Source organism: Pelophylax lessonae (assembly GCF_965119305.1).
Source record: "Pelophylax lessonae genome assembly, chromosome: 11".
NCBI lineage: Eukaryota > Metazoa > Chordata > Amphibia > Anura > Ranidae > Pelophylax > Pelophylax lessonae.
The window spans coordinates 163,768,290-163,781,742 of NC_138778.1; the positions used below are offsets into that span (position 1 = coordinate 163,768,290).

Here is a 13,453-nt window from a genome sequence, read left to right on the forward strand (position 1 = left end):
GGTGCTGTCCTTACAGCAGGAGTGTACCAAGAACACTGGCTAACAAGACCGGGAACTGTCTCCAGCTATAACAGCAGCAGCAGCACCAGCACTTTCCCTGCTCTCAGTAACACAGAAATGATCTAAGATGGATGCTGCCCTTGCTTATTTATAGGAGGTGGGAGGGTGTGGGAGGGAGGTATGCTGATTGGCCTGGAATGTGTCTGCTGACTGTGATGTTCAGGGTCAAAGTTTGCCTCAATGATGATGTATAGGAGGCGGACCGAACATCGCATATGTTCGCCCGCAGCGGCGAACGCGAACGTTCGAAGTTCGCCGGGAACTGTTCGCCGGCGAACCGTTCGGTACATCTCTACCCATGGGATGGCGGAAGGGAATAGGGACACATTAGCTTGGTCCAGCCATATTATTAGGTAGTTTAATCAGGGACACATTAGGTTCAGTTCAGCCATATTGTTAGTTAGTTTGATATGAGGTAGTGACCTTTTGACTCCCTAGCTTTACTAGCCCCCTTTCCCGCTCTGAGGATCCTGCTCTTTCCCGTATCTGGGCAGCTTAGACTAGGTAGCTGGGCAGTTTTCAACCTTCTCTAAGTTTAGCAGCGAATGAGGCCCCTTCCCGTCTTCCCTCTCCCGCCCTATGAGCCCACCAGTACCTCAGTTTAGGGCTATTTAAGCAGGGTTCCATTATCTTAAGGTTCAATCCCCTCAAGACATCTCTTACCAGCGTTCCCCTCCCCCCTCCCCTTGGTTTGTCGCGGCTACAATATTAACTGGTTGGGTCACCTCTGCTTTGCAGAGGGGGACGATTTGTAAAGTGGTGAAGGATGGTATATTTATGTGGATATATTTTGATGGTACAACCTGAGTTGTTCATGGCTAGGTTGTGGTTGTGATGTTAAATTATATATTTTGATGACTTTATTTATGTTTTGTTAACCAGTTAATAAACAGCCGCGGCCTTTATACATCCAAACAATTTTGTCTGAGTTGCCTTATTTTCTCTTAAATATTTATGTATTTGTTTACTATTTATTTCCTATCTTAATGGTATAACAATAAGTGCCGGTTCACACTAGGTCGCTCCAACTTCGGGGGCGACCTGTGAAGTCCCGTGCACCGCGACTTCGGCGCGACTTGCATGGACTTCATATAATGAATGTCTATGCAAGTCGCTCCGAGGTCGCCCCGAAGTAGTACAGGACCCTTTTTCTAAGTCGGAGCGACTTGTGTCGCTCCTATTAGAATGGGTCCTGTAGCACTGCATGGACCGCGACGGACCGCGACTTGTCAGGCGGTAGTGTGAATGGACACTTACAGTATATGGTTTGACAGATTCAGGTTAACTCCTTCCTGCCATTCCATTCATGCCCTATCATCTAGTTGCAGAATACTATAGACTGTTAAAGGCAAAGAGATAAACAATTCTTAAGATTTTTATTTGTCAATTCATGTCAAGTCATATATAGTCTTATAGATACTGGCATGTATACCAGCATTATAAACAGTTGTATGCACTATTTTCACTTTTAATGTGCTTTCAATATGCTTGGTAGCTTCTCTTCAATTTCTTTAACTTCAGTGGCCACAACCTTCCCATCAATCACCTCTTCTACGATAGTCTTTATTTTGCGACTTCTCATCATCTCTAAAATGAGAGTAACAGGTCAAGTATGTTAGTTTAAGAGCTACAGACAAGCATAACGGATATCCTGAGGGCAAAGAGTACAAATTGCATAGAGATCAGTGATTTAAGAACAATGTTTTCTTCCTTCTCTTCTCACAACTATCATTCAAAGACTAATATGCAGCATGACTCTTCATGCATATTTAGAATGTCTAGACATGTGATTTATTCCTTGACTAATACTAGTTTTTTTCACTAGGAGTAGTATCCTAACTCCTTGCAAAGTACCTCGCCTCCATGTTAGGGGAACAGGGGCTTAATAGAATATGGAAACTCCATTTATAATATTATAATAAGATATCTGCCCCCTCAGGGGAATGATTATGGGGTACAATAATATAAATAATGTCCCACTATGTACAGGTGCATCTCATAAAATTAGAATATCATCAAAAAGTTATTTTATTTCAGTAATTCAATTCAAAAAGAGAAACTTGTATATTTTATATAGATGCGTTACACACAGAGTGATACATTTCAAGCATTTCTTTCTTTTAATTTTAATTTTGATTATTATGGCTTACAATTTCAGTATCTCAGAAAAGCAGAATATTACATAGGACCAATAAAAAAAAGGATTTTTCATACAGAAATGTTGGCTTACTGAAAAGTATGTCCATGTACAATATAATATGCACTCAATACTTGGCCAGGGCTCCTTTTGCATGAATTACTGCATCAATGTGGCATGGCATGGAGGTGATCAGCCTGTGGCACTGCTGAGGTGTTATGGAAGCCCAAGTTTATTTGATAGTGGCCTTCTACTCATCTGCATTGTTGGGTCTGGTGTCTCTTCCTCTTGACAATACCCCACAGATTCTATATAGGGTTTAAGTCAAGCGAGTTTGCTGGCCAATCAAGCACAGTGATACCATGATCATTAAACCAGGTTTTCCTGCGGGAAAGGCTTGGCTGAGGTGCGTTATTGACGGGTGTTGTCAGCGCGTGACACTGGGAGAGCGGCAGGAAATGCTAACTGCTCCTTTTATGGCGACCTCTGCTGGTTCTGAAGGACAGTGGGAAAGTGAATTGGAATTGCTGAGATCTCATGCTTTATCTGGTGGTATGATTTGAGCCTACTTCATCGCCCTGTATCCATGATTTGTTGAGGCATTGGAATTGATGAGACTACACTGTTGGCACTGTCTTTGATTGATGGCCCAATCTGAGTTTATTTCATCGCTTTTATCCATTAACATCTGGTAAGCAGTTGGCATTACTCCACGCTTGGGTGTTGGCTTCTTTTCATCTACACAGTTCGAAACTGGGAATTGGTCTCCACTATTTCTTCATCTTTTGGACTATTGGGACTTTCTGTGGACACTCCACATTGATAGTTTATTGTTATTATACCAAGTGTTTGGCGCTACTACACCTTTTTATATGCCTATTTGATCTGTAATCCATCATTTAGTTGGCTGCCTTCACACATTTGTTTTATTGATCTTTATTGCTCCTCACCGTTATTTTGCTGTCCGAGCGCAGATTCTCTTCCATTTTTACATACTTTTCAGTAAGCCAACATTTCTGTATGAAAAATCTATTTTTTTTATTGGTCTTATGTAATATTCTAATTTTCTGAGATACAGAATTTTGGGTTTTCACTAGCTGTAAGCCATAATCATCAAAATTAAAAGAAAAAAATGCTTGAAATATATCACTCTGAATGTAACGCATCTATATAAAACATATGAGTTTAACTTTCTGACTTGAATTACTGAAATAAATTGCCTTTTTGATTTTATTCCTATTTCATGAGATGCACCTGTAAATTTAGCATCAATAAACTCTTCCAGCAACCTTCAATCAAGATGGCCCACCCCCCGACAATGTTGCCTCATCGCCAGGATGACTTGCTGCACCTCCACCCAGTAATAATATTGTCCAGCTGGTTTGTTTAAAAACAGCATCCAGACCTTCCCCCGGGTGAACTCGGAAAAAATGATCAGTTTGTTCAGCAGTTCACCGAACTCTAAACTCATGTTAGACCTGAACCTGAAGCTCATCTCTACTATATAAAATCTCCCAGGAGGGCATGAGGGTCCACACAAAGTGGATCCATCCTGTTTCCTTTTTCTGTCAACAAGTAATAATTTAAAAAAAACAGGCAGCAAATACTGGGAAATCTTTTTTTTTTTTTTTACTTTTTACCATTTGACAGCTTTAACAAGATACAGCTTGAAGTGAAACAGGCCAGAATGCAACCTTAGGGCTAATGTCAACTTTTGGAACACATGTGAAGTACAGGTCGATTTTAGCAGTACACATGGCAGTTCGGAGGCTACCTGTTCTTGTTTGTTTGGTTGTATTACAGAGGGGAGCAAAAAAGGTGTAATGGAAGACAACATATACAAGTATAGGATAGAATTAACAAAGAATGGTACAAGCGCAATGCTTGCACCACTCTTCTAAACATAAGAATTGAGCAGATGCTGATTCTAATTAACAAAGGGATGCAAGCTCCTTGTTAATTAGGAACAATCAGTGAGCTTACTTAAAAAAGAATAGCTAACAATAAAATAATTATTTACATACCTTTTAGCTTTTCCTCGTCCTCAGTTATTATACTGTAAAATAAAAATATGTTAAAAACGTCAATTGTCAAAAATATAATATATTTTTTTATAATATCTGACAAATAAAGGTATTCATTATAAAGATTTTATATTTATTTCAGAGAAAAATATCAAATATGAGAATTATATTTTGCATAGCATAAATATATATTTCTCAGGTTTATACAAGCTTTTGATTGTAATCTCTTCTGGGGAAGCATTTTAAGTCTCATTGGAGTAACAGGCTCCCTTTATACTAAAGTTTTTTCCATGTGTGCCTTGTGATCCAAATACACTAAAACCGTAGAAGTTAAGGTGTATAACTGGGCAAAAGAAAAAAAAAAAAAGAACAGACGACATGGTCCTTTTTCTTTGTGATTGGGACGCTCGTTGTCAGCTGCCCAGTCTATTTTAAATACCTTTGCAAAGTTTTCTGGTCATAAAGTTAATTGGTATAAACTTAAAATTCTGCCTCTTTGAATACCTCCCCCTATGATTCATTCTCCCATAGATTGTCCTTTACAGTCGATGGATCAATTTAAATATCTTGGATTCACTATTTCTAATCTGGTCTAGGATTTTATACCTCTCAATGTTTCTCCTCTTCTAGTGACCTTAAAACACAGACTACATGTCTGACAGAGCCTCCACTTATCCCTTAGTGGCAAAATGAACCTTCTTAAGATTTCATTTCTTCCCCTTTTTCTATATTTTTTGAGCAATTCCCCAATTTGGATTCCCAAAACCATCTTTAAGAGTTTTGACCATTTCATTTCGGGCCTTTCTCTTGCAGGGGGATAATCTCAGACTTAGGTTGGCGGTGCTGCAGCAGCTGTGGAAAGAGGGGAGTTGGCGATATCTCATTTTTGTATTTTCTGGCTGGCCAGTTGGTCTTCACTCACCAGTGGTTAACCAATCCCCTAGACGATGCTGCAGTTTCTCTGGAGGCAAGCACAATTGACTCTTATGAGGCTGTGTTCCATCTCATGTACCTGGCGTGCAAATCTCTGTATTTGCTCACAAACTCCTTATGCTCTGTGCAAGCCTGGGATGTGGCGAGGAGAGCGGTGGCCAATGGCTCCCCACTTCTCCCCATACACCACTTTGGAAGAACTCATTACTCCCACATTTCTATCCTGACCCTGTCACCTGGAGGAAGTTTGGTATTAAAAAACATACTGATGTCATCCGTAATGGGGTCATGTTGAAGTTTGATGGGCTAAAGTCTCGGTACCAGTTATCCAACACTCACTTATTTTGATTTTTTGCAGCTCCGTCATGCCTCTCAGGCTCAGTTTAGGTGCACTAGGCTTCTCCCCCGATCTAGTGACCTTGAGGCATTGCTGTGGGATGATTCCTTCACTAAGGCTCTATCCACTATCTATAAGCAGTTATTTGTGGAAACTGTAAACTTCTCATACCATGTAGAAATGCCTGGAGTGAAGATGTTTCTAGACTCGATAATGATGACTGGGATGATATGTGGGAGGCTACCTTTACAAGATTAGTGACGGCCAGGGACCAGTTGATTCACTCCAAGTTTTTACATTTATTACCTGACCCTAGCTCAAATGGCCAGGTTGTATAGAACACAATTCTCCACTTGTTGGCACTGCTCCTCTCCTCATGCCATCTTTATGCACATCTTTTGGTTAGTGCTCAACCATTAAACATTGTTGGATGGAGATTGTACAGTGTATCCAGTTGGTAACTAACTTAAAGTGTTACTAAACCCAGAGCCTGCATTCAATATATCTTGTCTCCCACAGTACACAGAACATGGAAATGCAATAGTTTTAGTAAATATGAACTGCTAAATACCTTTTCTCATCAGCAGTAAATAGCAGTCTTGTGACTTCTATCAATGTGTGATGAGAGCTTTTAGTAGGAGTTTTCATTTCTCTTACGCTTGTCCTGTCAGGATGTAGGACCCCCTGATCCTCTGTATGGACAGTGCTGATTGGCCCTGTGTTGATCACATGTACTCTCCCAAGAAAAAAAGAAAACTCTCTAGCAATACACACCAAACTGAGAATGTGCAGCCTGACTCCATAGACTCTGTAAATACCAGGCTATTTTTTGGAGCCAGTGGAAGAAGGGGAGGATCAGAGAAGACCAGATCAAACAACCTTTTTATACAATGCAGAGGATTACCCTCTTAGGTTCCACAGAGTATAACAAGCATGCTTTACCGTATATACAGACTGATTTGACTGTTGTGGATTTAGTAACACTTTAATCATTCACCTGGGATGGCATATTTATTGTTAACGTAGTGTTCCATATTTCAATAAGCCCCCGTCCACAGACTACGTTACCCACCACAACACATTTGTGGGGAAGAGACCCTTGTCCTCTCAAGATTGGAATAAGCTGCTTTGTCAGTGCAGGTGTTTGGAAGCTGGCAGTGAGTTATAGGGGGGATGAGGATGACAGGGGGTAGGGTGTTAGCAAGGCAGCAGTGGGGTGCCAGGTGTGATAAAGATGAGGATGAGGATGACAGCAGGGGGTAGGGTGTTAGAAAGGTAGCAGTGAGGTGCCAGGTGTGATGAGGATGACAGGGGGTAGGGTGTTAGCAAGGTGGCAGTGGGGTGCCAGGTATGATAAAGATGAGGATGACAGGAGGTAGGGTGTTAATAGCAAAGTGGCAGTGGGGTGCCAGGTGTGATGAGGATGACAGATGTAGGGTGTTAGCAAGGTGGCAGTGGGGTGCCATGTGGGATGGACATCATAGCTGATTGCTGCATGTGTAATATAGAACAGTGCAGTAGTATGTACAGTGGTGTTAGCATGTTTATGGGAATTATTGCCTCTTGAAATCCACTACAGCATTGTGTCCTCATGCTTTTATGGGAGGTGAATCATCCATCAATTAAGATGTGACATCCTGCCCACTGTTTTCTTTTTAGTTACTGGGCATGGAGGAGGAGGGAGGGACTGGGCTGTTATTTAGGATCTGTATACACGCCCAAATGTGTGATTTCAATACATGTGACCTGAATAGCTCAGATCAAACAGGAAATGTTCTCTCCAGCAATAGTGACCAAACTGAGCATGTGCAGCCTGACTCCACTCACTGTGTCTTTTCTGGACTTGACCAGGGGGACAGTGCAGAAAGGGGAGGATCAGAGAATACAGGATCAAACTGCCTTTTTACACATTGCAGAGGATTAACCCCATAGATTCTTCAGTAAGTATAACAAGCATGCTTTACTGCATATACAGACTGATTTTACTGTTGTGGATTTAGTAACACATTAATTATTACTCCTACCATAGAGGTATGTCTTTTAAGTCTGGTAGACTCCCAGGCTCCCATAAAAACTATCCATACTCTGCTTACACTTTTGTTCTTCTACATCAGAAAAATGTATTATTCTGTCCAGGAAATGGGCTGCTGTGCCTACTCTGTCATCTTAAAAGGCCCTGGTCAATAAGGCTCTGCCATTTTATAAAGCTATCTACGCACATAGAGGATTGTCTGCAAAATTTGATAAGGTTTTGAGGGCTGAGTTAATTCTGTAAACACCTTTGTTTTACTGTCTTTTATTTTGTGCTGTCTACTGTTTATCTTTTGTAATTGTATTATCATTGGAAAAGCAATAAAAATAATTTTCAGAAAAAAAAAAAAGAATAGCATGGTCTTTTTGGGGGCTCTCCCAAATGGCTAATCTACATATCCCTTCTTTCTTGTTTCTGATAAAGTATGGAAAGATCAGCACTTTGTCATGTTTTCAATGTTGTCCGGGATCTGATAGAGAGATTTCCCTTCATTTATTGGAGATTTTCACTCATTTCTATTATGGACTCCAGACTTTTAAGTCACCAGGAATGAAAGAAAGGTCTGTTAAAAAAAGATCCATAGTAGGGGATCCAGGTTATGTGACCTGTCACATGATCAGCTCTTCTCTCATCGCAAGCTCCCTCTGCTATGGTACACATTGCAACCTTATTTTTATGAATAGAAACTGCATGCAGCCATGAATAGAATTTTTCTTAAACGATTGGTAAATTCATATGCGCAAACATTCTTGACCGCTAACAAAATTATTTTTAGACCCTTCTGTTTATCCTGGGGAAACAAATTTCACAGCCATCCATTTAGTTATTATCCTGATGTAGCACCCTCCTAGTTAGGCTGCAAGGTAAATTTAGTTTTCGGTTTCACTGTAGTGAGTGGAGCAGTGATTGTTGTCTGTTCAAGGTTTTCTGAGCTGGGTGTTTTATTTATCCTGCCTGACTTTGACAGAAGCTTCTAGAATATAGGACAGGGAGATGCAGATAACCAATATTATCCAGCCCCAGCCAATCCCTAGAAGGAGGCATCCATAAGGTGGCTGGGAAGGCGATAAATGTTTTGGAAGCTCTGGGTAAGTGTTCAATGAAACAAAAAATGGGTCTTTAGTTAATCCCTACACACACTAGTCAGATGCTAGCCCAGCTTGTATGCTGTGAAATAAAAGGAAATGATTCCGGACAGCTGCACTTCCAATAATCCTTTTTATTGACGCTTAATATGACAAGTGGTTGCCAGATGGAGGACGGGAACAAAGCGGTAAGTGTCTTTCCTCTTCAGGGAGAGTTCCAGCCTCCTGGGGGGCTACTGCCCATAGGAGAGAGTTTCTGAAACAGGAGATTGCAGTCTGTATCTCAGCAGGAGCTGGGCTGAGGGCCCGGGGAAGACTGCCAAACAAGTGTTTGCTGGAGAGCACTGTTCTGAAGTCCTGGGTCTGGGGTAGGATCTTTTTATCTCCCTCACTGAGGATCTACTTGTGGAGGCTCCAATTACATTGTAGGTAAAGACTTTGCTGTGTACTTTGGGTGTGCTTGTACTAGAAGTGATGTATGTGCCAGAGATTGCTACCTGGAATAGAGTCTTAGATATACTGTCTATACCCTTTTACCTCCAGGAAAGGCTGCTGGGAGAAGATTAATGAGAAGTTTGCCCTCCATTATTGCTAATAATCATTTTGGAGTATCCTGCAGTAAATATTTTAAAAATATTCCCTAGACTGTGTTATTGGAGCCAGTGTGAATGGACTGGTGCTTGTGGCGGTGCGGCGCCTCTGTGTTTTATAGAGAAGAAGCAGGTATTACCAGTTGCCCCATATGGGGCTAGCTCTACATTGAGAACAAACAGTGTCGTATGACAATAACCACAGATATAACATTTGCCGGATTATAAGGCCATGTTCAATGACCACCTTACAGCATGTTCTAAAATGGAATACTGATTATTGTTTTTACTATGATCTTTGTACCTACATATAAGTCTCTGTCCTATACTAAAATTAAAACCATTTCTATCTCACCTTGTCTCCTCCCCCTCCAGCAGACGACGGTATGTGGCGATCTCCATTTCTAGCCGGATCTTGACATTCAGAAGAAGCTCGTACTCTTGAGATTGACGTCCACTGTCTGTTCGTATCTGAATCAGTTGAGCTTCTAAATTGCTAATAGTTCCTTGTATCTGGGCCAGACGTGAAGCATACTGTGCGTTTATATTATCTAAGGTGGCACTTAAAGCATCTCTCTGTAAGAAGAATAAACAGATAATAAATAAGTTACATTTACTAATACATGGGTGGGATTCAAATTAAGTGTCTATCCAACCAATCATCAGGCTGATATTTTATGTACCATGCTGGTAGAAAGATATTTTTCCAGCACATTAAAAGCTGGTAAATCTCTCTGTGTGTCTGTCTACCTTTTCTTAATTGTTTATGCAGTGGACGCAAGTCCTACGACCAGTCTGTAGCTCGGAGTAAAACTTCCTTATCTCCAGGTCATGTAACTGATGCCAGTCTAGTAGTGAAGATAAAACTTGTGTGGGCAGTCATCATGTTCTGGATAAGAGGACGTTTGACTTTGAACTGCAGATTTTCCTAGCTACGGGAGAAGCCCACCACATCAGAATATGATGTCAATAATAGCTACTGAGAAAATAAGTATTGTTCGGGGGACACTTTGAAAGATCTACCAGCTTTTGCTCAATTATTTACCTCAGTACCATTTTAGAAGGAAGCCTGTGCTTTACCCATGCAAAACACTCTAGCCTTTCATTTATTTTCTCCATGTGTCTGCCCAGTGCCCATGTCTTTCCCAGTTGCTTACATGGTAGGTGGCCCTTAAGTACCACCAGTCTGTACCTTATCTCTAGGACATGTCCTTGATGCCAGTCTTAAATTGCAGACCAACCAGTAGCTTACGTCGGCAGTCATATGCCCTAGAGAGGAGGTGGTTTGTTTTGATCTGCAGATTTGACTAGCTGCAGAAGAAGCCTGCTATATCAGAAAATGATATCAGTGATAGCTACTGAGGAAAGAAGTGTGGTTTGGGTGGCACTTTGAGAGATCCACAAGCTTTTGCCCAATTATTGACCTGTTAAAGAAGCAAACTTGTGTTTTCCCCACGAGAAACACTTGCCCTTCTTTCACCTCCCCACCACTCCATTCAGTAAAGAAAATTCCCAGAACTTCTAATAATTGCACATATCCATAATTACACCAGTGCTATCACAAGGGGGTGGAAAGAATGCCCTCAGCCCTGTTTAAACTAACTCAGAGTCAAATAAATCAAAGTGGCAGGGGGAGAGGAAAGTTGTGGGGGGATTCATGAGAGAAACACAGGTTTGCAATTAATCTAATGTGCTGGCTCCCAAAGGTTACTGATATCAGTGCATGGGGAAAGGTGTTGGAGATCAGAGGCAGGAATGCATAAAAAATACTAAAATAACATAAAAATCTATAAGTTGTGCTGTATTTTTAGTAGCATACATCACCCCAGGTTGAAATTTGTATTCTCTATGTTAAGGAAAAGGGGTGGTGGGTGTTAAGCTAGCTAAAGCCAAATTCATAACTCAACTCTTTCGCCTGTAATTATACAGTACATAGTCTAAGCCACACCCTCTTTTAAAGGCCACACCTCAAAATCAAATATTCAATTTTTTTTTTAACTAAATCTTAGTGAATAAAATCAGCTACAATTTATTTGTCCCTATTTGAGCAATTTTTGGTCTACTTTTTTTCTAACAAAATTTTCAATCACGTTGAAAGTGCAATATCTCCATATAATAAAACAGTCTTTTCCAGAAATGGTAGCAATGATGCTAACAGCCATACCTTGCTCTGTTCCGCTTGCAGCTCTATCTCCAGGCCTTGTACGCTGCGACGTATCTCTGTGATACGCGTCTTGGATTCTTCCAGTTCACCGGTATGGGTTGTGATCTCCCTGGTTACCACTTCTATCTAGAAAGCAGCAAAAAAACATTGCCCATAAGATAGGGAAAATAATATTTTGTAAAATGTGCCCAGTATCAAGCTGATAAAAAGCATGGATCTTTTTTTCTGAGTTCCGTTGTGAGCTCTCCATCAGATCATGTAGTTTGTACAATGCTGATTAGCTGTATTTAATGTGGATGTAAACAGTGGCATCTTAAGAGCATTATAGGCCCCTGGGCAATGCTGTGCACTTGGGCCACGCCTACAAAATCACCCACGAGAATAAAAATTCAAATTATCGATAAGGCGATATTTAAGAACATAAATTATATTGCAGATTAGCAGTCCTTATATTTCATGGCTGCATTTGTTTTCTTTTTTATTTTTTTTCTCTTTTTTTGTATCTGCTCATCCTGCCAGTAACACACTTCCTGTCCTAGGGTGACAACGCTCCCTTACCTTACTATATCTTTGGAGGAGCATCACTGTCCACCCTAGGACAGGACTACAGAATACCTCCCCTCTCCTCTTCTTCATAACATGGGGGTGTTTTATAGCCCAGAGAGAGAGAGCTGGGAAAAAAATTCTAACTCATGTAAATCAGCAGAGGAAGAAGGCACAGGAAGTTATCAAATACTAGATTTCTGGTAGGATCAACACGTATTTTGTTGTACTTATTAAACAAAGACTTTCAATGGATAATTAATAACAGATCAAAAAGTGGTTCATTGTTAGGGTTTACATACCCTTTAACTGTATTAAAAGAAACATATAGTGGCGTTGTGTATATTTTATTCATTCTGGTTAGACTGAAAAAATAACATTCAATAGTCCTGCAAATAATAAATCTTGCATCTGAATATATTGTATTTTATATTCAGCCAGCAAATTGAGTTCTCAGCTTTTTTTTCTCATGCTTACCAGACTCTCCTTAGCATTTTAACCTCAGGCTACGCAGGGGGTTCTTTACAGTAAGAGCTACAAGACTGTGGAATTCTCTACCACAAATGGTAGTTACTGCAGGGAGTATGGCTACTTTTAAAAGACTCTTGGACGTACATCTCAAGAATCAAAACATTCAGGGGTATGTGAAATGATTACGGCCACACACACACCTACACAGGTTGAACTGGATGGATTATGATCTTTATTCAACCTCAACTACTATGTAACTATGTAACTATATCTCTGTTGAAATCCTATTGTGTACAGATCCCAATAGCTCAAGTTTAAATTTACACACACTAATAAATGAGGCAGAGAAAATATTTATTCTGCTCTCTTCCTCAGATTCTGAGATATAAAAGCCACAGTTCCCTGATAATTGTAGGTCAGGGTGTACCTGTTAACTTGGTATAAGGTATAGTACACCCACCAAAAACATTTGTATAAGAGACTGTGTTTCTGATCTGAACATTCTAGACCCTTACAAAAATAAATAAAGCCCAGTGATAAGGATACATACCTTGGTTTCAAACTGATCTCTTGCATCTTGGCGTATTTTTTCACACACTGTCTCGCACTGGAGTCTCATGTCATTTAAGACCTTGGACAGATCCACAGAAGGTGCTGCATCCATCTCCACATTGACTGTTCCTCCAACATGGCTGCGGAGAGCTTGAACCTCCTGTATGAAAAAAAAAAAAAAAAATAGAGGACTTGAATTCTGAAATCTTTACCATGATAGCAGTTTCCATTCTGAGCAAGTTTGTAGGATATACAGTATATGATGTTCGTGTCACCATTTTTGTAGTTCAGGTGAAAAAATAAAGTTTTAAAGTTTGGGCTTTAAATCTGATATTGGATATGGCAATTTTTACAGATATTTTATTGATCCAACTTGGACCAATGTAAGTATGTACTGTATATGCCATACCTGTGGGATCCCCGTGAAAGCTGGAAATCACTGTAGTGGGCGCTGCTACTACAGTGATTGCTGCTAGCTTCTGGGTCCAGTACCAAGCGGCTGCCCTGCTGCAGGTCTTCACTTGG

The 13,453-nt window shown here is 40.4% G+C and overlaps 1 protein-coding gene across 1 annotated transcript in view; it reads right to left on the reverse strand.

Moving 5' to 3' along the window:
* Nucleotides 1–1,528: 1,528 nt before the first annotated feature.
* LOC309567464 (keratin, type I cytoskeletal 42-like) overlaps nucleotides 1,529–13,453 on the reverse strand; it is a gene marked incomplete at its 3' end in the record, with an annotated part of 40,203 nt that continues 28,278 nt past the window's right edge. The window contains exons 4-8 of the mRNA XM_082272853.1: nucleotides 12,927–13,088; nucleotides 11,363–11,488; nucleotides 9,554–9,774; nucleotides 4,222–4,253; nucleotides 1,529–1,647 (exon numbers count right to left, since the gene is read on the reverse strand). Coding sequence (XP_082128979.1) covers nucleotides 1,529–1,647; nucleotides 4,222–4,253; nucleotides 9,554–9,774; nucleotides 11,363–11,488; nucleotides 12,927–13,088 — 660 coding nt within the window. The remainder of the gene's footprint in view (nucleotides 1,648–4,221; nucleotides 4,254–9,553; nucleotides 9,775–11,362; nucleotides 11,489–12,926; nucleotides 13,089–13,453) is intronic.